At 47.4% G+C, this 24,000-nt stretch overlaps 1 protein-coding gene across 2 annotated transcripts in view; it reads left to right on the forward strand.

Annotated features, from left to right (window-relative positions):
- ep300b (E1A binding protein p300 b) overlaps positions 1–23,108 on the forward strand; it is a 32,394-nt gene extending 9,286 nt beyond the window's left edge. Inside the window, exons 7-30 of one of the 2 annotated variants that reach the window (XM_027142481.2) lie at positions 6,375–6,480; positions 6,578–6,709; positions 7,020–7,137; positions 7,574–7,676; positions 7,766–7,843; positions 8,152–8,201; positions 8,811–8,915; positions 9,071–9,412; positions 9,516–9,728; positions 9,817–9,973; positions 11,640–11,758; positions 11,838–12,077; positions 12,652–12,740; positions 13,824–13,934; positions 15,599–15,655; positions 15,800–15,877; positions 15,980–16,047; positions 16,868–17,018; positions 17,189–17,335; positions 17,526–17,805; positions 18,030–18,197; positions 18,332–18,493; positions 18,584–18,865; positions 18,984–23,108. In XM_027142481.2, coding sequence (XP_026998282.1) covers positions 6,375–6,480; positions 6,578–6,709; positions 7,020–7,137; positions 7,574–7,676; positions 7,766–7,843; positions 8,152–8,201; positions 8,811–8,915; positions 9,071–9,412; positions 9,516–9,728; positions 9,817–9,973; positions 11,640–11,758; positions 11,838–12,077; positions 12,652–12,740; positions 13,824–13,934; positions 15,599–15,655; positions 15,800–15,877; positions 15,980–16,047; positions 16,868–17,018; positions 17,189–17,335; positions 17,526–17,805; positions 18,030–18,197; positions 18,332–18,493; positions 18,584–18,865; positions 18,984–22,079 — 6,452 coding nt within the window. In that variant the 3' untranslated portion in view covers positions 22,080–23,108. The remainder of the gene's footprint in view (positions 1–6,374; positions 6,481–6,577; positions 6,710–7,019; positions 7,138–7,573; positions 7,677–7,765; positions 7,844–8,151; positions 8,202–8,810; positions 8,916–9,070; positions 9,413–9,515; positions 9,729–9,816; positions 9,974–11,639; positions 11,759–11,837; positions 12,078–12,651; positions 12,741–13,823; positions 13,935–15,598; positions 15,656–15,799; positions 15,878–15,979; positions 16,048–16,867; positions 17,019–17,188; positions 17,336–17,525; positions 17,806–18,029; positions 18,198–18,331; positions 18,494–18,583; positions 18,866–18,983) is intronic. The other variant, XM_027142482.2, reaches the window with a different exon arrangement.
- The last annotated feature ends 892 nt before the right edge of the window (positions 23,109–24,000 follow it).

Consider the following 24,000-nt stretch of genomic DNA (forward strand, 5'->3'; position numbering starts at 1 on the left):
TTGTGTGTGTGTGTGTGTGTGTCGTGTTGTGTGTGTGTGTGTGTGTGTCGGTGTGTGTGTGTGTGTGTGTGTGTGTCGTCGTGTGTGTGTGTCTGTGTGTGTCGGTCTGTGTGTGTGTGTGTGTGTCGTGTGTGTGTGTGTGTGTGTGTGTGTGTCGGTCGTGTGTGTGTGTGTCGGTCGTTCCGTGTGTGTGTGTGTGTCGGTCGTTCCGTGTGTGTGTGTGTGTCGGTCGTTCCGTGTGTGTGTGTCGGTCGTTCCGTGTGTGTGTGTGTCGGTCGTTCCGTGTGTGTGTGTGTGTAAGTGTGTGTCGCTCGTTCCGTGTGTGTGTGTGTGTGTCGGTTGTTCCGTGTGTGTGTGTGTGTGTGTGTGTCGGTCGTTCCGTGTGTGTGTGTAAGTGTGTGTCGGTCGTTCCGTGTGTGTGTGTCGGCCGCTGTGTGTGTCGGTCGCTGTGTGCCTGTGTGTGTCTGTCCCCGTGTGCCTGTGTGTGTCGGTCGCTGTGTGTGTGTGTGTGTGTGTGTCGGTCGCTCTGTGCCTGTGTGTGTCGGTCGCTGTGTGCCTGTGTGTGTCGGTCGCTGTGTGCCTGTGTGTGTCGGTCGCAGTGTGCCTGTGTGTGTTGGTCGCTGTATGCCTGTGTGTGTCGGTCGTTCCGTGTGTGTGTCGGTCGCTCTTTGTCTGTGTGTCGGTCGCTGTGTGTGTGTGTGCCGGTCGCTGTGTGCCTGTGTGGGTCGGTTCGCTCTGTGTGTGTGTGCATGTGTGGGACGGTCGCTCTGTGTGTGTGTGTGGGTCGGTCGCTCTGTGTGTGTGTGTGTGTGTGGGTCGGTCGCTCTGTGTGTGTGTGTGTGTGTGGGTCGGTCGCTCTGTGTGTGTGGGGGTCGGTCGCTCTGTGTGTGGGGGGGGGGGCGGTCGCGCTTTGTGGGGGGGGGGTCGGTCGGTCTGTGTGTGGGGGGGGGTCGGTCGCTCTGTGTGTGTGTTGGGGGGGTCAGTCGCTCTGTGTGTGTGTGTGGGTCGGTCGCTGTGTGTGTGTGGGGGTCGGTCGCTCTGTGTGGGGGGGGGGGGTCGGTCGCTCTGTGTGTGTGTTGGGGGGGTCAGTCGCTGTGTGTGTGTGTGGGGGTCGGTCGCTGTGTGTGTGTGTGTGGGTCGGTCGCTCTTTGTGTGTGTGGGTCAGTTGCTCTCTGTGTGTGTGTGTGTGGGTCGGTCGCTCTGTGGGTGGGGGGGGCGGTCGCTCTGTGTGGGGGGGGTCGGTCGCTCTGTGTGTGTGTGGGTCGCTCGGTCTGTGCGTGTGTGTGGGTCGCTCGGTCTGTGCGTGTGTGTGTGTGGGTCGGTCGCTCTGTGTGTGGGTGGGTCGGTCGCTCTGTGTGGGTGTGTGGGTGGGTCGGTCGCTGTGTGTGGGTCGGGGTCGGTCGCTCTGTGGGTCGGTGTGTGTGGGTCGGTCGCTCTTTGTGGGTGGGTGGGTGGGTCAGTCGCTCTGTGTGGGTGTGTGGGTGGGTCAGTCGCTCTGTGTGTGGGTGGGTCAGTCGCTCTGTGTGTGTGTGTGTGTGTGTGGGTCGGTCGCTTTGTGGGTGTGGGGGTCGGTCTCTGTGTGGGTGTGTGGGTCAGTCGCTCTGTGTGTGTGTGTGTGTGTGTGGGTCGGTCGCTCTGTGTGTGTGTGTGTGTGGGTCGGTTGCGCTTTGTGTGTGTGTGTGTGTGTGTGTGGGTCGGTCGCTCTGTGTGTGTGTGTGTGGGTCGGTCGGTCTGTGCGTGTGTGTGTGTGGGTCGGTCGCTCGGTCTGTGCGTGTGTGTGTGTGTGTGGGTCGGTCGGTCTGTGCGTGTGTGTGTGGGTCGGTCGGTCTGTGCGTGTGTGTGTGTGTGTGGGTCGGTCGGTCTGTGCGTGTGTGTGTGGGTCGGTCGGTCTGTGCGTGTGTGTGTGGGTCGGTCGGTCTGTGCGTGTGTGTGTGGGTCGGTCGCTCTGTGTGTGGGGGGGGGGGTCGGTCGCTCTGTGTGTGTGGGGGGGGGTCGGTCGCTCTGTGTGTGGGTGGGTCGGTCGCTCTGTGTGTGTGTGTGGGTCAGTCGCTCTGTGTGTGTGTGCGTGTGTGGGTCTGTCGCTCTGTGTGTGTGTGTGGGGCGGTCGGTGTGTGTGTGTTTGTGTGTCGGTCGGTCGGTTTGTGTGTGACGGTCGGGTCTGTCTGTGTGTGTGCGTCGGTCTGTGTGTGCGCTTGTGGGTCGGTCTGTTTGTGCGTGCGCATTTGATTCGGTCTGTGTGCGTGTGTCGGTTGGTGTGTGTGTGCGCGTGTGGGACGGTCTGTGTGTGCATACGCGGGTCGGTCGGTCTGTGTGTGCATACGCGGGTCGGTCGGTCTGTGTGTGCATATGCGGGTCGGTCGGTCTGTGTGTGTGTGTGTGTGTGTGTGTGAGTCAGTCGGTCGGTCTGTGAGTGAGTCAGTCGGTCGGTCTGTGTGAGTCAGTCGGTCGGTCTGTGTGTGAGTCAGTCGGTCGGTCTGTGTGTGTGTGAGTCGGTCGGTCTGTGTGTGTGTGAGTCGGTCGGTCTGTGTGTGTGTGAGTCGGTCGGTCTGTGTGTGTGTGAGTCAGTCGGTCGGTCTGTGCGTGTGTGTGTGGGTCGGTCGGTCGGTCTGTGCGTGTGTGTGTGGGTCGGTCGGTCTGTGTGTGTGTGAGTCGGTCGGTCTGTGTGTGTGTGAGTCGGTCGGTCTGTGTGTGTGTGAGTCAGTCGGTCGGTCTGTGCGTGTGTGAGTCAGTCGGTCGGTCTGTGCGTGTGTGAGTCAGTCGGTCGGTCTGTGCGTGTGTGAGTCGGTCGGTCGGTCTGTGCGTGTGTGAGTCGGTCGGTCGGTCTGTGTGTGTGTGAGTCGGTCGGTCGGTCTGTGTGTGTGTGAGTCGGTCGGTCGGTCTGTGTGTGTGTGAGTCGGTCGGTCGGTCTGTGTGTGTGTGAGTCGGTCGGTCGGTCTGTGTGTGTGTGAGTCGGTCGGTCGGTCTGTGTGTGTGTGAGTCGGTCGGTCGGTCTGTGTGTGTGTGAGTCGGTCGGTCGGTCTGTGTGTGTGTGAGTCGGTCGGTCGGTGTGTGTGTGAGTCGGTCGGTCGGTCTGTGTGTGTGTCAGTCGATCGGTCTGTGTGTGCATGCTCTGGTCGGTCAGTCTGTGTGTGTTTTGGTCGGTCTGTGTGTGTGTCGGTTGGGGGGGGGATGTTGGTCGGTCTGTGTGTGTCTGTGTGTATGTGTGTCTGTCGGCCAGTCTGTGTACGTGTTTGTCAGTCGGCCTGTGTGTGCGTCTGTGTGTGTTGCATCTCTCTCAATTTCTGTGTTTAATTTGAAGATTAAGATAAAAAAAATCAACATCATGCTTGAGAGAAGGATTACATAAGGATTATTATTATTATTATTATTATTATTATTATTATTGTGATTATTGTTATGATTATTAATATTATTATTATTAGGTATAGAAGGAAAACGTCATGCTCTTTGTTGTAAACCATCTGCCATCAGGGGGCAGTAGAGGAGCATTGGTGTGCAGCTCAAACTCAACAATTTCTATTTAATTTACTTTTCCTGTCATTTCACCAAACCAGAGCTGCTGTTTCTCTCTGCGTCTGTATCTCCCCCTGTCTCTCTCTGTCTCCCACCCTGTCTCTCTCTGTCTCCCACCCTGTCTCTCTCTGTCTCCCACCCTGTCTCTCTCTGTCTCCCACCCTGTCTCTCTCTGTCTCCCACCCTGTCTCTCTCTGTCTCCCACCCTGTCTCTCTCTGTCTCTCACCCTGTCTCTCACTGTACATCTCTATCGGTCCATCTTGCCTCTCTTTGTCTAGATCTTTGTCTGTATTTTTCACACTCTTACTCTTTTATACTCCTACTGTCTCTCTCTCTCTCTCTCTTTCTCTCTCTTTCTCTCTCTTTCTCTCTGTACAGTAGTGAGATAAGTATAGTAGAGAGGTGTACAGCAGTGGGCAAGTAAAGTGTTAAATGTATTAGAGAGGTGAGAGTAGTTGTGAGGATCGTGCAGTGAGTATGAAGAGTATAACAGTGGGATCGGTATAAGATGAGATTAGTAGTGAGGTTAGTAGTGAGGTGAGTATATAGAACACTAGTGAGATGTGTAGTGGTGAGGTGAGGTAGTGAGGTTAGTAGTGAGATGTGTAGTGGTGAGGTGAGGTATAGTAGTGAGGTTAGTAGTGAGATGAGTATATACAACACTAGTGAGATGTGTAGTGGTGAGATGAGGATATAGAACACTAGTGAGATGTGTAGTGGTGAGGTGAGGATATAGAACACTAGTGAGATGTGTAGTGGTGAGGTGAGGATATAGAACACTAGTGAGATGTGTAGTGGTGAGGTGAGGATATAGAACACTAGTGAGGTATAGTAGTTAGGTTAGTAGTGAGGTGAGGATATAGAACACTAGTGAGATGTGTAGTGGTGAGGTATAGTAGTGGGGTTAGTAGTGAGATGAGTATATAGAACACTAGTGAGATGTGTAGTGGTGAGGTGAGGATAGTAGTGAGGTTAGTAGTGAGATGAGTATATAGAACACTAGTGAGATGTGTAGTGGTGAGGTGAGTATATAGAACACTAGTGAGATGTGTAGTGGTGAGGTGAGTATATAGAACACTAGTGAGATGTGTAGTGGTGAGGTGAGGATACAGAACACTAGTGAGATGTGTAGTGGTGAGATGAGTATATAGAACACTAATGAGATGTGTAGTGGTGAGGTGAGTATATAGAACACTAGTGAGATGTGTAGTGGTGAGGTGAGGATATAGAACACTAGTGAGATGTGTAGTGGTGAGATGAGTATATAGAACACTAGTGAGAAGTGTAGTGGTGAGGTGAGGATATAGAACACTAGTGAGATGTGTAGTGGTGAGGTGAGGTATAGTAGTTGGGTTAGTAGTGAGATGAGTATATAGAACACTAGTGAGATGTGTAGTGGTGAGGTGAGGATAGTAGTGAGGTTAGTAGTGAGATGAGTATATAGAACACTAGTGAGATGTGTAGTGGTGAGGTGAGTATATAGAACACTAGTGAGATGTGTAGTGGTGAGGTGAGGATACAGAACACTAGTGAGATGTGTAGTGGTGAGATGAGTATATAGAACACTAGTGAGATGTGTAGTGGTGAGGTGAGGATATAGAACACTAGTGAGATGTGTAGTGGTGAGGTGAGGATATAGAACACTAGTGAGATGTGTAGTGGTGAGGTGAGTATATAGAACACTAGTGAGATGTGTAGTGGTGAGGTGAGGATATAGAACACTAGTGAGATGTGTAGTGGTGAGGTGAGGATATAGAACACTAGTGAGATGTGTAGTGGTGAGGTGAGGATATAGAACACTAGTGAGATGTGTAGTGGTGAGGTGAGGTTAGTAGTGAGATGAGTATATAGAACACTAGTGAGATGTGTAGTGGTGAGGTGAGTATATAGAACACTAGTGAGATGTGTAGTGGTGAGGTGAGGATACAGAACACTAGTGAGATGTGTAGTGGTGAGATGAGTATATAGAACACTAGTGAGAAGTGTAGTGGTGAGGTGAGGATATAGAACACTAGTGAGATGTGTAGTGGTGAGGTGAGGATATAGAACACTAGTGAGATGTGTAGTGGTGAGGTGAGGTATAGTAGTGGGGTTAGTAGTGAGATGAGTATATAGAACACTAGTGAGATGTGTAGTGGTGAGGTGAGGATAGTAGTGAGGTTAGTAGTGAGATGAGTATATAGAACACTAGTGAGATGTGTAGTGGTGAGGTGAGTATATAGAACACTAGTGAGATGTGTAGTGGTGAGGTGAGGATACAGAACACTAGTGAGATGTGTAGTGGTGAGATGAGTATATAGAACACTAGTGAGATGTGTAGTGGTGAGGTGAGGATATAGAACACTAGTGAGATGTGTAGTGGTGAGGATATAGAACACTCGTGAGATGTGTAGTGGTGAGGTGAGGATATAGAACACTAGTGAGATGTGTAGTGGTGAGGTGAGGATATAGAACACTAGTGAGATGTGTAGTGGTGAGGTGAGGATATAGAACACTAGTGAGATGTGTAGTGGTGAGGTGAGGATATAGAACACTAGTGAGATGTGTAGTGGTGAGGTGAGGTTAGTAGTGAGATGAGGATATAGAACACTAGTGAGATGTGTAGTGGTGAGGTGAGGATATAGAACACTAGTGAGATGTGTAGTGGTGAGGTGAGGATAGTAGTGAGATGAGTATATAGAACACTAGTGAGATGTGTAGTGGTGAGGTGAGGATATAGAACACTAGTGAGATGTGTAGTGGTGAGGTGAGGATAGTAGTGAGATTACTTACTGCTGAATGAAATGATTAGTCACATGATCAGTGTGTTCCTTGCTGACTTGAACCTGGGTTAACTGTCCTTCTGTCTGTCTCTGTGTAGGTGCTAATCAGGTTGGTGTTAATGGCAGTGTTGGTGTTCAGGCGCAAACCCAGCAGTCCAACCACCTACCAGACGCTCTGTTACACCGAAACATCAACACACACAGGTACACAACCCTGTAACAGCACTACTGTGTGCTTATCTCTTTACTGTGACCGTAGCAGCACATCCTACAGTCCAGATAACATCCCTTTGTCTTACAGTCTGATGACTGATGGAGGAGGGGCGGGGTCTATGAGTTCTGGTCCTATAGCCACACCCCCTTCTGCAGGAATGAGGAAGAGTTGGCATGAGGACATCACACAGGACCTGCGGAACCACCTTGTCCACAAACTGTGAGTCACACACACACACTGCACACATACACTGCACACACACACACACACACACTGCGCACACACACACTGCACCTACACACACGTACTCACACACACACACACACCTACACACACCTACTTACACACACACACCTACTTACACACACACACGTACTTACACACACTGCACACATGCGTGCGCGCACACACGCATGCGTACACACACACTGCACACATGCGTGCACACACACTAACAATTCATCTTTTAAATGACATCATATCTGAAGAATCCAGTAACAACTCTGAGCGTGTGTGTATATGTGTGTAGTGTCCAGGCCATCTTCCCTACCCCGGATCCCGCGGCTCTGAAGGACAGGAGGATGGAGAACCTGGTGGCGTACGCACGCAAAGTGGAGGGAGACATGTACGAGTCCGCCAACAGCAGAGTGAGAACATGCCCGCACACACACACACACACACACACACACACACTCGATGGTAGAAAGCCCTGAGCACATGTCCACTATGGGAGAGCTGCACTGACGAGTGACCTGCTGCCCCTAAAAGAAATAAACTTTGGCTTCAGCAGCTTTCATCCTTGCAGCTAAGCCCAGAGGATCTTCCTCACAAAGGTGCTACAACACACCACATTTGTTATTTAAATTATTAACACTCTTAAATATTGTGAAATCTGGACCTCGGTGGACCCACACAACTGAGTGACGATTATCCTGAGGTACAGTGAGGTTTTGTGAGCTCTCAGAACGAGTGATCATGGAGAACCTGAAGGAGACCGAGAGATCACGGCTGGGGTGCCACGCCCTCTAATGAGATGTGATGTTCATCCACATCTCTCTCTCTCTCTCTCTCTCTCTCTCTCAGGCTGAATATTATCACCTGCTTGCGGAGAAGATCTATAAGATCCAGAAGGAGTTGGAGGAGAAGAGAAAAACTCGACTACAGAAACAGACTACACACACAGAAAGTATGTGTACACACACACGCGCACACACACACACTGTTGTGTGTGTAAAAAATAAACGAGAGATGTTGATGATAATCTTTCTCTGTCAGATGGTCCTCTGGCAGATCCGTCACTTCTTCGTCCCACTGGACCGAACCAGATGGTCAACAGAATGCCAAATCCTGCTGGTATGCACACACACACACACGCGCGCACACACACACACACACACACACTCTCTGCAGCTCCAGAATGTCAGTGGTTAAGGTTGCTGTCCGAGTCCAGCAGATGGCACCATGCTGGCTTGTCTGACGCACTACTCTGAGATTGTTGGTAGAAATCAGATAATAATGTTTTTATTTTAAATATTAATAATAAATCATCAGTGTAAATAAACACGGACTAAGATTTGTGCATGTTCTGTCGGTTGTGTTCTTGTTCAGTGTAAATATACCTACACGTCTGTAACTCCGCCCATTTCTCCTCCCCTGTGCAGGTATGACCCAGTTCGGTCAGATGGGAGCACAGCCACAGCACATGAACCAGGTGAAATACATGAAGTGTGTTTGTTCTGACCAGTAAGATATTTTGACAGTAGAGCCGATGCGTACCATGGAGTTAAAGCAGGCATAAGCAACAACCGTGAGAAGTTCCATTTCCTCGTAGAAGGTCTGCGTAGTGACGTCACTTTGCATGATCTAGACATGTTGGTCTAGTGTTTAAAGAGTAAAATGGGGAAGTAGTCACGTGATCAGTGCAGGTTTAAATCTGAAGGCTATAAGCAGATAAAAGCGCTGTTTTGGGGCGGCATTCGCTAAATTCCAGGGCTTTCGTTACCACGACGTAAAGGGGGTGTGTTTCCAAAGTTCTTGGAAAAACGCATTCTTTCAAAAAAAAAAAACAGCATACTACGAAGGGCAAAACAGTCATACAGGTAGATTTATATTAGAAAACAAATAAACAAGAACTACAAAAACTACGATTAGGGATTAGCAAATAGGCCACGCCTACCTGATGACGCAATATCTGTTACGCTGTTCTGAAATCCCTGGAAATAAGTGCCTGCCGTTTTGGGGCGTTTCGCTATCGTCCTATTCGGTTATCGTCCTCTTCCTGTCTGACTGACGTTAATTCTGTTGCGTGTGTTTTTATTAGCTGGGCATGCAGGGAGTACCCAGAATGCCCCAGTCCAACATGACTCAGCTACAGAACCAGTTCAACCAGAACCAGTTCCCGTTAGCTGGTTCCGGCTCGGTCCAGGTGAGAGACATCAATTAGGATCAACATTAGTAGAAACATAAAAGGTTTCAGCACTCGGTTAGCGATAAAGCTAACGTTCAGGAGAGTCGTGACATCATGTAACCGTTTACCTTTTAGCAGTCGATGCTGATTTGAATCCTCTCTCGTATTCTTAGATGTCCACTCCACCGCTGCTCAATAGTCCAGCAGTCCAGACTCCACCCACAAGCTCCACATCTAACCTTCCACCTGCTTCACAACTCCAGACTCCGCCCATACACCAAACCGCACCCTCACCAGCTGCAAGGCTCACGCCCACCCCTCGCCAGACCCCGCCCCCTTTGCCTGGCAATCAGACGCCACAGCCACAAACGCCCAACTCGGGCATCATGGCCCCACCCACCCCACAGCAGCTGGACCGAACCAATCAGATGCAGTCGCAGGGAGGCGGAGCCTCTGAAGCATTGTCTGTGCCTTCCCAGGATGCTCAGGGGCCGAATTCTCAGCCACAGACTCCGGTGGGTTACACTGCTATTTGTTTAAATTCTGTCTGATCTGTATATGATCCGTATCTGATCTAAGTCTGGTCTGTATCTGATCTTTTCCTGTCCTTTTTTCCAGCGATCTCAAAAGCCACCAATGATGACGGACTGTCCGTCGGTGACCCCGGCCTCAGCGGGCTCCGTCGACCCTGAGATTAACTCGGCTCCTGAAACTGATATAAAAATGGAGGTGAAAAAACAGGAAGAGGAAGAGGAGGAGACTCGGGAGGAAGAGGCAAAAATGAAGACAGAAGCCGTGCAGGAGGAGGTGAAGACCGAGGAGAATCCGGAGGTCAGAGAGACGGAGTGTTAGATGTAATAATTTCATGGCAGGTGTTTCTTGTGAATAATTTGGAAATGCTTTCCTCCTATTGGTGTAGATTAAGAAGGAGGAGCCAGAGTCCGAACTGCGTAAGGCGGAGCCAATGGAGGCGTCAACCGAGAGGACGGGACAGGACAAGAAGCCTGAGATAAAGTCTGAGCCCAAAGAGGAAAAAGAGACGACAAACGACTCGTCCACAGAGAGCAAGAAGAAGAGTAGGCGCAAATACACACACACGTATATCCACACACACGTATATCCACACACACACACACATATATCCACACACACACAAACATCCACACACACACACATCCACACACACACACATATATCCACACACACACACACATCCACACACACACATATATATCCACACACACACATATATATCCACGCACACACATATATATCCACGCACACACATATATCCACACACACACATATATCCACACACATCCAAACACACACATATATCCACACACACACACACGTATATCCACACACACACACATATCTACACACACACATATATCCACACACACATACACACACATCCACACACACACATACACACACACACATATCCACACACACACATCCACACACACACATATATATCCACGCACACACATATATCCACACACATCCAAACACACACACATATCCACACACACACACACGTATATCCACACACACACACATATCTACACACACATATATCCACACACACACACACACACACATCCACACACACACATCCACACACACACACACACACACACATATCCACACACACATATCCACACACACACACACACACACACATATATCCACACACACACACATATCCACACACACGTATATCCACACACACACACATATATCCACACACACATCCACACACAGACACACACACATACACATCCACACATATCCACACACCGACACACACACATCCACACACACACATCCACACACACACATTCACACATATCCACACACACATGTATCCACACACACACATCCACACACAGATACACAGACACACACACACACATCCACACACCCACACACAGACACGCGCACACACACCGACACACACACGCACATGTATATCCACACACACGGGGACACACACACAGACACACACACACATATCCACACACACACATATATCCACACACACACACATATATCCACACACACACATATATCCACACACACACATATATCCACACACACACATATATCCACACACACACACATATATCCACACACACACACATATATCCACACACACGCACATATATCCACACACACACATATATCCACACACACACATATATCCACACACACGTATATCCACACACACACACATCCACACACACACACACGTATATCCACACACACATCCACACACACAGACACACACACATACACACACACACATATCCACACACCGACATACACACATCCACACACACACACATCCACACACACACATTCACACATATCCACACACGCATATATCCACACACACACACACACAGATACACAGACACACACACACATATCCACACACACATCCACACACAGACACGCACACGCACATGTATATCCGCACACACACGGGGACACACACACGGGAACACACACACGGACACAGACACAGACACACACACACACACACACACACACACACACACACACTGTAACACGTGAGACGCAGTAAATCCCAACATCTACCTGTAGCAGCTATGAGCTGTGTTGTGGTGCTGAAGAATGTCAGTAGTGTTATATTTATAAGTGATAAAAGGACAAACACCTGTTGCTCTGGTTTGATGTTAACGTAATGGTGTAACTGTCTCTGTGCTTCAGTCTTTAAACCGGAGGAGATGCGTGAGGTTCTCATGCCCACCCTGGAGGCACTCTACAAGCAGGATCCTGAGTCACTGCCCTTCCGCCAGCCCGTTGACCCGCAGATCCTCGGCATCCCTGTATGTACGACACCGCTCAGCTCCACGGTGATGACTCTGTCTTTGCTCTAACCGTCTGTCTCTGTCCTCTCCTCTGCAGGACTACTTTGACATTGTGAAGAATCCCATGGACCTGTCCACTATAAAGCGGAAGCTGGACACGGGTCAGTACCAGGAGCCGTGGCAGTACGTGGACGACATCTGGCTGATGTTCAACAACGCCTGGCTTTACAACCGCAAGACCTCTCGCGTGTATAAATACTGCTCCAAACTGGCCGAAGTGTTCGAGCAGGAGATCGACCCCGTCATGCAGAGCCTCGGCTTCTGCTGCGGCCGGAAGGTGAGCGAGCCGTCGGTCACAGTCGCGTCTCCGCTAAGAAAAGATCGTTTTTGATGAATGTTACCCAGTAAACTCTAAACTCATCTAGACCGAGTCAGTCTCGAATGAGTCTGAGCGCTTAGTTTAGTGAGAATGAATGAATGAATGAATAAATAAATAAATAAATAAATACACTGCTGCTGAGAAAATGTACTGCATGAATAGCTTTCTATTTGTTCATGATTTAAGGTTCACAGCAAGTACACAGAGGAGAGTGCCTTGTGTGTGTGTGTGTGTGTGTATATGTGTGTGTGTGTGTGTGTGTGTTTGTTTAAAGAAAACGCTACACTGAGCACGTCGCTCCTGATCATCACACTGTACATCTGACTTATTGATTTGGTGTTTTATTTTTTTTTGCCTGACTGTTAAACGTTATTAATCTTAATGTAACGACATCATTTACCAACCTTTCTCTCACTCTCTCTCTCTCACTCTCTCTCTCTCTCCCTCCCCTCCTCTCTCTCACTCCCTCCCTCTCACTCCCTCTCTCTCCCTCCCCCTCTCACGCTCCCTCCCTCCCACTTTCATTTTTTAGCTGGAATTTTCTCCTCAAACTCTGTGCTGCTACGGGAAGCAACTGTGCACAATCCCTCGAGATGCTGCCTACTTCAGCTACCAAAACAGGTCAGTCCCTCTCTCTCTCAACTCTAACACACACACACACACACACACATATTTTTAAATTCAGCTTTATTATCCATACACCACAGCCAGACTGATTTTCAGTGTATACAAACCAGAGATTATTCGGATTCTTGCATCATCACCTCCACCTGTCTACACTACATGTAACCCTGTGCTACTGTCAGAGCTGCTGTTCTAGAAAATTCATCAACACTTTCTGACCAATCAGAGTCCAGAACCCGACAGCACTGTGGTGTAAATGTCATTGAATTGAATTTATATGCAAGATTCGCTCCTGCTTTCCTATTCGACTTACAGCTCAGACACTTTAAAAGAGACTCCTCACACTGTGCAGTGTGTGTGTGTGTGTGTGTGTGTGTGTGTGTGTGTGTGTGTGTGTGTGTGTGTGTTTAAACCCTGTTACAGGTGAGGGTTCTCTTTAAAGCGCTCTGACAGGATGATGGGTCTCGGGTGCACCAACACTGTTCCTCCGTATCCACCTGTTCATTTTGCCCTCCATTGGCTTTATCGTTACACTGTGTGTGTGTGTGTGTGTGTGTGTCTGTTTGTCTGTCTGTGTGTGTGTGTGAGTGAGTGTGTGTGTGTGTGTGAGATGTTTAAGGGCTTGGTGGATAGGAGGTTGCTTTGCTTGGCTTCTTTAGCTTGGTTAGACAGTCGTGTTTGTCCTGAACGTATTGATTCATTTTCTCCACCTCTCTCTGTTCCACTTTTTTCATTTCATTCTATTTTTTTTTTGTTTGTTTGTTTTTCACTTTTTTTTTTTTTTTTAAATTCTTCATTCTATCCTTTCCCTTCTCTATCTTTTTCTCTCCCTCTTTGTTCTTTGATGCTTGTGATGTCTGCATTGGCCTGCTTTGGTGCGACCAATCATCCTCTCCGAAAATTTACACGCCACCAATCAAATCAATCGGCTCACACATCCCAAAAAAAACCCTTCTGCTTCATGATTGGCTGCTTCCGGTGACGACCCCTCTCCTGCCCTGTGTGCCTGCCCTGTCCTGATTGGTGACTCCCTCTGCGTGCCTTCTCTGTGATTGGCTGTGCTCTTGGCGAACGGTATAGTTCACCCAAATATGGGCTTCTTGCTAACAGGTACCACTTCTGTGAGAAGTGTTTCAATGAAATCCAGGGTGAGAACGTGTCCCTGAGCGACGACCCCACGCAGCCACAAACGTGAGTACCACATCGCCCACACGGGCACTTAATCATCCTTTATCCTCTGTTAACGTTTGTTCTGTTGAGATTGCAGGTTCTATCGAAGTTAAATAAATATCTGTATTAAATATTAATAGTATGAATTTATTTATTTATTTGTTTGTTTGTTTGTTTGTTAAATCACTGTTGTCTTTAATCAGAATTTGCCTCCTAGTGTGTTGGAGTTCACCTGCTGCAGGTTCTCAGGGTTTATAAAACACACTGACGAGCGGAAGATGTTCTGATCTGTGTTTAAAGTATATTTTATATGTCGTATAAATATAAATGCCGTAGGTTCCGACAGCTCTAGGCATAGTAACTTTTAAATAAATTAGATTTGACGTTTGATGTTTCTCTGTAGATTGATGTGTATTTCTCATTAAATATTGTTCTTATCATTTATTTATATTTTATGTAACGAATATTAAAGGTGCGGTCTCCGTTGTTTGAAAGCCAATGTTGACATATAAAATCACCAAAACAAACACACCCCTAGCCTGAACGGGTCCTACCCCTGTATCGATAGCTCCGCCCACACATGCATACGTAACCCAGGCGACTAACAGAAAGAAACGTGTCTTTATCATAGCTGAAGGGAAGAACAATACGATTGTAGATAAACAAACAAGCAAAAATGCCACACAAGCATAATGATGTAAAGGACAAAGGCATATATTAGTTCTGTGTAACAAAGCAAAACCAACGTTACTCACCTATCGAGAAGGAAAAAAGCGCCTCGGCGTCTTAAGTAAAGTCGGCCACATATTCACAGGTTGGAGTTTCCCGAGTCGATAACTCCTGAGCTAAACGCTGTTACTACACAAAACGCGGTTGTAGCTGCCTCTCTACATTACTACGATAGAAAAGAGGTGTTATTTGTGTAGTAACAGCGTTTAGCTCAGGAGTTATTGACTCGGGAAACTCCAACCTGTGAATATGTGGCCAACTTCCTGCTCCTTCAGTTCTCTCCAGCGCTGGAAAGCTGATCCTATATTAACACGTCCTACTTCTTGTCCTTATCGTAAGTCTTTCTTCTCTTTCTTTCTTTGTTTTTATCCTCCATGTCGATGTTAAAACCGCTTTCTGCTAACGTCTCACACGCGCACTGAACACTCTCTCCGCCCATATCGACAAGACACGCCCCTTTCTGCTCATTGGCTACATTGCACCTTTGTTTTGTTTTTGTTTTTGTTTATTATTCGGCCCGACTCGGTTTTCTGAAGCGTTTCTCAAACGACGGAGACCGCACCTTTAACCTGCACAAGTTTTGATAGTTTTAATAATCAGTGTATTTATTTATTTATTATAATAATTGTATTTAAATTGAATCTTGTTTAAGAAGTTTATCTATAACGAAGCAGATAACTGACTTAAATTTTAAAACACTCATTACACAGGCTGGAGTTTATTTTACTAAATGTATGATTACAGATTATTCTTGTAGTAATAGTTTATCGCTCTGGTAAGGAAACAGTGTTGTGATTAGTGTCGGTTTAAAGAGTTTGTAGCTCGTCTTCAGTCACTGCTCAGATGTGTGCGTTGCTCATAACCTCTTTTACTTTAGCACATTTCATATCATTTGAGGAACAAATAAACTACTTATTTATTTAAAATGCTGTTTTTTTGTTGGTTGTTTTTCTAAGATCCATCAATAAAGACCAGTTTGAAAAAAAGAAGAACGACACACTGGACCCTGAGCTGTAAGTCTGATCAGAAACCTCGACTGTCTGGACGAGGTTACGGCCTTAATGTTAAATGTTTTGCATCACAGTGTTTGGAATGTGGAAGTGGAAGTGATGGTGTTCACAGGAACGGTGACGCGTTTGACGTGTTTTTCTCCGCAGGTTTCTGGCATGTTCCGACTGCGCTCGTAAAATGCATCAGCTCTGCGTCCTGCACAACGAGACGATCTGGCCGTCAGGGTGAGCTGCTTTCTGTAGTATTCCTGAGGAAACACTGCATGTAGTGATGAGTTCAGCTTTCTCAGGGATCTCTGCTCACCTTCACTTTACATCTCGTTACAGCTTCGTATGCGATGGTTGTCTCAAGGCATCCAATAAGTCACGGAAGGAGAATAAATACAACGCCAAAAGTAAGCGTTCTGTCAAACATTCACTCGTTCATTTTCTACCGCTTATCCGAACTTCTCGGGTCACGGGGAGCCTGTGCCTATCTCAGGCGTCATCGGGCATCGAGGCAGGATACACCCTGGACGGAGTGCCAACCCATCACAGGGCACACACACACTCTCATTCACTCACACACACACACACACACTACGGACAATTTTCCAGAGATGCAAATCAACCTACCATGCATGTCTTTGGACCGGGGGAGGAAACCGGAGTACCCGGAGGAAACCCCCGAGGCACAGGGAGAAATGCAAACTCCACACACAAGAGAAACCTTTAAGTAGAATGAGCAAAAAAAAAACACTCTTGTCCAGTTTGTGTGTATATCAGTGATTGTAGCATGAACATCACTGTGTGTGTGTTTGGGGAAGGGTTTGATTTATAATACCTTCTAATACATCATCGTTTCCATAGTAACGGCTCGTCCACGTCAACGGGAGATATTTATGTATCATATATGGAAGGAATCTTCAGCGTCTGCGAGGTGAAGCTGGACCTATAAGTTAGACTGAAGTTTCCAGTCTTTACAAGTTTAGATTTTTTTTTTTTACTTAAAGAGAGTAAAAATAAAGGTCGAAGAGAGAGCGAGTGCGATAAAGTAAACGCTGCTATTAGCAGACATTTTATATGTTTAAGGAATTACAAGACATGGTGTGGGAAATAATCAGCATCGTTCGTGTAACAGTAACTTCACACATCACACCACCATGAGACTGAGAGTCAGGAGGGATGTAGACATGATACCTTCTCCATACTAACTCTTTCGGTCATGTCTCCCAGGGCTTCCTCAAACAAAGCTGGGCAACTTCCTGGAGACGCGAGTGAACGAGTTCCTGAAGCGACAGAGTCATCCAGAAACCGGCGACGTTACCATCCGCGTGGTTCACGTTTCCGACAAAATGGTTGAAGTGAAGCCAGGAATGAAGTCCAGGTAGGAGTCCGGTTGGTTATTTTAGATCTGCATGTCTGTCCATATGCACTGCGTCATCATTCTTACACCAACAACTTAGCCTCATAGAAACCCTCAAAAACATCAAGTCGTGTCACTTGAAATATCAATGTAACGCTCGCTGGAGTAAAATAGTGCGCTTGTGTTGGCAGATTTGTGGACAGCGGTGAAATGGCCGAGTCTTTTCCCTACCGGACGAAAGCTCTGTTTGCGTTCGAGGACATCAGCGGGGTGGATGTGTGTTTTTTCGGAATGCATGTACAAGAATATGGCTCGGATTGTCCTCCACCCAATCAGAGGTGAGAGAAAATGCAGCAAATAAGACCTTTTTTTTATATCTCCTAAATACTTGATTGAAATAAAAATAACATGCATGTGTCTGTGTCCGTATGATACTGTTGCCTGGAAACAGGGCCAAGTTTATCGGGCTTTGACTGACTTGTTGACTCATTCCCATCTTTGTTTCCATCTGTTCGTCCCCTTGTGCAGACGTGTGTATATCTCCTACCTGGACAGCGTGCACTTTTTTCAGCCACGTCACCTGAGGACAGGTGTGTATCACGAGATCTTAGTCGGGTACCTGGAGTATGTGAAGAGATTAGGGTTCACTACGGGACATATCTGGGCGTGTCCGCCAAGTGAAGGAGACGACTACATCTTCCACTGTCACCCGCCGGATCAGAAGATCCCCAAACCCAAACGGCTGCAGGAGTGGTACAAGAAGATGTTAGACAAGGCTGTAGCAGAGCGAATTGTTCACGATTACAAGGTAGTCATTGTTCAAAATCCACACTCAACACTTTGGCCAATTTTTACCTCTCAGCTTCTTCATGTTTTCTCTATTTCCTCTGTGTGTGTGTGTGTGTGTGTGTGTGTGTGTGTGTGTGTGTGTGTGTGTGTGTGTGTGTGTGTAGCTATGTTTATGTAAAGAAGCTCTGCTCCACATTTAGTTTTAACCCCTGGCCTATTTTCTCTCTCTTTTCCCTCTCCTAGGACATCTTTAAACAGGCAACCGAGGATCGCCTAACAAGTGCAAAGGAACTGCCTTATTTTGAAGGAGATTTCTGGCCCAACGTTCTAGAAGAGAGCATCAAAGAGCTTGAGCAAGAAGAGGAGGAGAGGAAAAGGGAGGAGAATAGCACCTCCAATGAAAGTGTTGATGTGAGTTTTACGTTCTGCTGCCTCTAACATGTTTGAACGTGTTTTAGAATAGCAAAAAATACTTAGAACCCAGTAATATCGGGGTCAATAATTGTTGCTTTCAGTTCAATGTTACTTCTTATTTCTTTCTGAAGGCCACCGAGGGTGACAGCAAGAACGCAAAGAAAAAGAACAACAAGAAGACAAACAAGAACAAAAGCAGCATGAGCCGAGCCAACAAGAAGAAACCAGGCGTTCCCAATGTCTCAAACGACCTTTCCCAAAAACTATACGCCACCATGGAGAAACACAAAGAGGTAATATTCCTACTAATTCCGATAGGCTTTCAAACAGTATCTCCCTTTTAACATAACTCACCGTTTACTTTACCGCTTTGATGATTCTAGGTCTTCTTCGTCATTCGTCTCATCGCCGGCCCTACCGTCAACTCGCTACCTGCTATTATAGATCCAGACCCCCTGATGGCATGCGACCTGATGGACGGACGTGATGCCTTTCTGACGCTGGCTCGTGACAGGCACCTGGAGTTCAGCTCTTTGCGAAGAGCCAAGTGGAGCTCGATGTGTATGCTGGTGGAACTGCACAACCAAAGCCAGGATCGCTTTGTCTACACCTGCAATGAGTGCAAACATCATGTGGAGACACGCTTCCACTGCACCGTCTGTGAGGTAGGAGAGGTTGATGGTGTTCCTTTTGAGTAGTGTTTGTTTAAGAACCTATGTCAGTTGTCAATAACATGAACCATTTTCTCAAAATACTAAGGAGATTTTATTTTATCCTTTGCAGGACTATGACCTTTGCATCACTTGCTATAAAACTAAGGGTCATGAGCACAAGATGGAGAAGCTTGGTCTGGGTCTGGACGATGAGAGTAGCAACCAGGCAACAGCGGCCACTCAGAACCCTGGTGATTCTCGTCGTCTTAGCATCCAGCGCTGCATTCAGTCTCTGGTGCATGCCTGTCAGTGTCGCAATGCTAACTGCTCCCTGCCATCTTGCCAGAAGATGAAGAGGGTGGTGCAGCACACAAAGGGCTGCAAGCGCAAGACAAATGGTGGATGTCCCATCTGCAAGCAGCTCATTGCTTTGTGCTGCTATCATGCCAAACACTGCCAGGAGAACAAGTGTCCTGTGCCATTTTGCCTCAACATAAAGCAGAAACTCAGACAGCAGCAGCTGCAGCACAGACTACAGCAAGCGCAGATGCTGCGTAGGCGCATGGCCACTATGCAGCGGACTGGGCAGCCTCCTCTCGGTGGTGGACCACCTGGAGGGATGCCATCTCCAGGAAACAACTGCACCACGGGTCGTAGCACACCAACATCAGTGGGTACCCAGCCTCCCACCCCTCAGACACCTACCCAGCAGAGTCTTGCACCTGTGCCCCAGCCTGGAATGGGAGGCATTCCTGTTGCATCCCCTCAGCAGCTGCAGCAACCACAGGGCAACATGCCTCCCCAGCACCCTGCCCATCAACAATTTCAACAAATGCAAGGTGCTCCAGGAATGATGACATCTCCCCAGCCCCAAATGGTTCCTCAACAACAGACAGGACAGTCACCACATCCCAACAGCTTGTCTCAGTATGGCCCACGAACCCCAGTCTCTACAGGCAAACCAGGCCTGGGTCCTGCAAGCCCCAGCAGCTTAGGGACAGGCCCACTGCAGCAGTCGGGTCCGCCACCGGCAGCTGTGGAGATTGCAAAGAAGATCCAGCAAGTGGCAGATGCACAAAGAAATATGGCAAAAGCTCAACTATTGCAGAGGCAAGCTACTCAGCCAGGCATGATGCCGTCTCACCCACACCCACAACCCCAAGTGCAAATGGGGATGACCCATCCAGGAGTTGGAATGGTAGGTGGAACAGGGCTCCCTCCTCATGCCCAAGCTACTGTATCCCGAGGCCCAATAGACCAGCAGCAGGCACTTCAAGGAATGATGGTTGGAGCAGGAACCATGCAGCAGCAACCTGTACCACAAGCTAATGCACAGGGCCAGCTTCCTCCACAGGTGCAAATGCAGCAAAGACCCAATGTGCAGCTTCAGCCTTCTGCTCAGCAGCAATGGACAGGACAGGGGATTCCACCTCAGCAGAGACCTCCAGTTATGAACCAGCCGGGAGTGGCTACAATGCAGCAACAAATGCAGCAGCCTCAACCACCACAGCAGCAACAGCAAATGCCAAATCACAATGCCTTGATGAATATGGTGCAGGGTGGACTGCAGGGTGGTGCTGCAGGTGGAATAGCAGGTGGAAGTCTTCCTCAGGGAACCGTGCAGGAACTCCTGCAAACACTTCGATCACCTAGCTCACCTCAGCAGCAGCAGCAGGTTCTCAACATTCTCCGATCCAACCCACAACTAATGGCTGCATTTATAAAGCAGCGGGTTTACAAGTATAAAAATGGGCCAGGAGGGCTCCCTCCTGCTGGTGCACAGGGAGGGCCAGGGCCTATGAGCAGCCAGTCAGTAGGAATCAGTGCTTGTGGTATTCAGCCATCCATGAATATGGGACAAGCCCAACTTGCCCAGCTCCAACAACAGCAAATGCAACAACCTCAGAGGCCCATGCTTCAGCAACAACAAGTCACCGGGTTACAACAGCAGCAACAACAAGGAATGCCAGGGCAAGTGCCTCCCAACATGAATCCACAGTTCAGAGAGCTTTTGTTAAGAAGACAACAGCAGAAACTACAGCTTCAACAACAACAACAGCAACAACAACAACAGCAGCAGCAGTCAGGGGGAAATCATGCTGCATTCCCACAGCAGCAGGGCTACATTGGTCAGCAGTCACAACCAGGGGTGCAACCTGGGGCCCCGCAGCAGGGTTATCCTGGCAACTCAGCACAGCAGCAGGGCTACCCAGGCAATTCAGCCCAGGGCTTCCCAGGTAACGCTGCACAGCAGCAAGCATACCCTGCCAATCCACAACAGCAGCAGGGTTACCCCGGCAATTCGGCCCAGCAGCAGGGTTATCCAGGCAATTCGGCCCAGCAGCAGGGTTATCCAGGTAGCTCAGCTCAGCCGCAGGGTTACCCAGGCAACTCGACCCAGCCGCAGGGTTTTCCAGGCAACTCGACCCAGCAGCAGGGTTTTCCAGGCAACACAACCCAGCAGCAGGGTTTTCCAGGCAACACAACCCAGCCGCAGGGTTTTCCAGGAAACTTGACCCAGCAGCAGGGTTTTCCAGGAAACTTGACCCAGCAGCAGGCTTTTCCAGGAAACTCGGCACAGCAGCAGGGCTTCCCAAGCAACACTGCACAGCAACAGGCTGCTGCAGCAGCCTTGCAGCAGAGACTGCAGCATCAACACAGGTTGCAAATGCAGCAGCAGAATGCTGGGCTGCAAGGGCCTGATAGAGGAGGTGCACAGATGCAGCCAGGACAAGGAGGTGCACAGCCTTCACCATCTCCGGCAATGCTGCAGCAAGCAATCCACCAGCGACTGCTGCAGCAACAAAAGCAGCACCTAGGTGGGACTTCACCTGCACAGCAGAACAATCCCATGAGCCCACAACAGCAAATGTCACAATCGCCTCACCTACAGGGCCAGCCGCTGCCCAACTCTCTCAGCAACCAAGTGCGATCGCCTCAACCCTCCCCTCGTCCACAATCACAGCCGCCACATTCAAGTCCATCCCCACGAATGCAGCAGCCCCAGACAGCTTCCCCACACCCCGCCCATCTTCAGCAGCACCTACCTGGCATGGCTCCTCCACCACCTCCTCCCCAGCTACAACAGAATGCTATGGACCCTGGCGGGAATCCGATGCTACCGCATCTCGGCAGCATGGTGGGACTCCATCCTTCAGGAACAAAGGACATACGGCCCCCTAGTGGGCAGGATCTTGGGGTGAATATGAACCCATTGGACATATAGTTAGAAAACCTTGCCAGAGACAGTGTTAGCTTTGTTTTTTATATATTACGGTTATTAATTATTTAAATTTTTCTTAACTACGAACACCTTGAACTCTGATCTTCCTATGGGAGATGCAGAAATTACAGAACCGGAATGTTATGAGTATGAACGCTAAATTATGGCTCTTTTCCTTGTCCTTTCTGTTTTTGCCAATTGTGAACAAATAAAGGCTTGTTTCTCAGACTCAGAGAATAGAACAGGTAATATTTTCAGGCCTGGGGGAGTATTTACCTTTTTAAGATATATTTTTAATATTTTAAAAATGTAAAGTACTGATTTATTGAATGCAATGGGTTTTATTTTATAAATATTTTTTTTCTCCTTGAAGCAGTCTCTGTTACTATTTTTACAGGACAGAAATGTGACAAACGTTACAATTCCTGTTTCGGTTTTTTATTTTATTTTATTGTTAATTATTCAATTGTCATATCTTCATTGAAAAAGTTTGGTTTTGCATTCTGTTATTTATTCTAGTGATATTTGTTTTTGCTCCTGGAGACTGCTACAATTCTACAGAGTCTATTTTTAATACCTGGGAATTTGCAGACTGGTTTCTTTACCTTTTACGTTGACGGATATAAAGTGGAATCAGTGTTGTGGGCTGAAAGGCTAAGTGATGTCGGCCAGTGGACTTTTTTATTCTTTTGTGCCACATTTGTTTAAAATGCCTAGCCATAGTGTCCACATGGGGCAAACGTGTGTGTGTGTACTTGTTTTGACACTTACTGGTTGGTGGAGGTGTATATTCGCAGAAGTGCGCGTGTGTGTGTGTGTGTGTGCGCGCGTGTGCGTGAGATATGCATAGATGAGTTTAGAGATTATCTAAAGGACTGATCTCTCCTTCCACATTGCCTCCACTTTCAGAAATCTCATTGCGCTGATTTTCTTCTTCTTTTTTTTTTTTAAGTTTAATTTAATTATTTTTTACTGTACAAAGGATCAAACCTTGGACTCCATACCATTTTTGTAATAAAATGATATCAACAAGTTTGTTGGTTTGACAGTGATGTCCAAGCATTAATAAGTTTTCACAGGAATGTAGTTATTAACGTTTAGCGACTGGCTGGTGCGATTGTTACTAACCCTGAAGTTGGTTACTAGTTAATCGTTTTTTACCGCAGCAATCCGCAAACATAGGGTTCCTTTTTTTAAAAATGTTATGTAGTAACGTTTAATGTTGTGGAAGGTCTACAAGTTTCACGAGCTGCCGTCATCACACATACCGTCTATAAACGGTTACATTCACATGAAGTTATAAAGATAGAACTTCGTAGCTTGTCGTATTACTTAAAAACTTAACTGTAAACTCCTCGGATCAGAAAATGTAGTTCCAGCTTTAGGTCTGTTACAAAGTGCTGACAATGGAGACTCCTTCCACACACAATGGCCATGAAGGTCTCGTAAAAAATTTTCATCTTCTCAGCAAATTTTTATACCCATGTACGTGTGTAACCGTCAGCTTCAGGTCAGAATCCACATTTCAGCAGTGCTGTGGTGTAATTATACAAGTAAAATGTGTGTTTATGATTTTACTGTAAATGTAGAGAAAATTTTTATTTATTTATTCTGATTGGTACCACTAGAGGTCATGAAAGCCAGGTGTAAGTAAGTTAAATCCCATACGAAGGTTTGGAAGAATAAATTGCTTGACATTCCAGTAATAAAAGGTAAAAGAGACAATGAACATAAGATTGGAATAAAATAAAATAGATATATATATATATTTTTTTTACTTTTCTTTGCTAAACCAGGAAAGCCTTCTTTGCAAACTGGAACTGCGTTCGTCTTTTACGCCACTTAATAGCAGGTTAAGATCTCTCAATGTGATGTTTCTTAAAAGTCCACTACGGTAACTAATGCAGTAAATCATCAATCACAG

The sequence above is a fragment of the Tachysurus fulvidraco genome, chromosome 7 (assembly GCF_022655615.1).
Source record: "Tachysurus fulvidraco isolate hzauxx_2018 chromosome 7, HZAU_PFXX_2.0, whole genome shotgun sequence".
Lineage (NCBI taxonomy): Eukaryota > Metazoa > Chordata > Actinopteri > Siluriformes > Bagridae > Tachysurus > Tachysurus fulvidraco.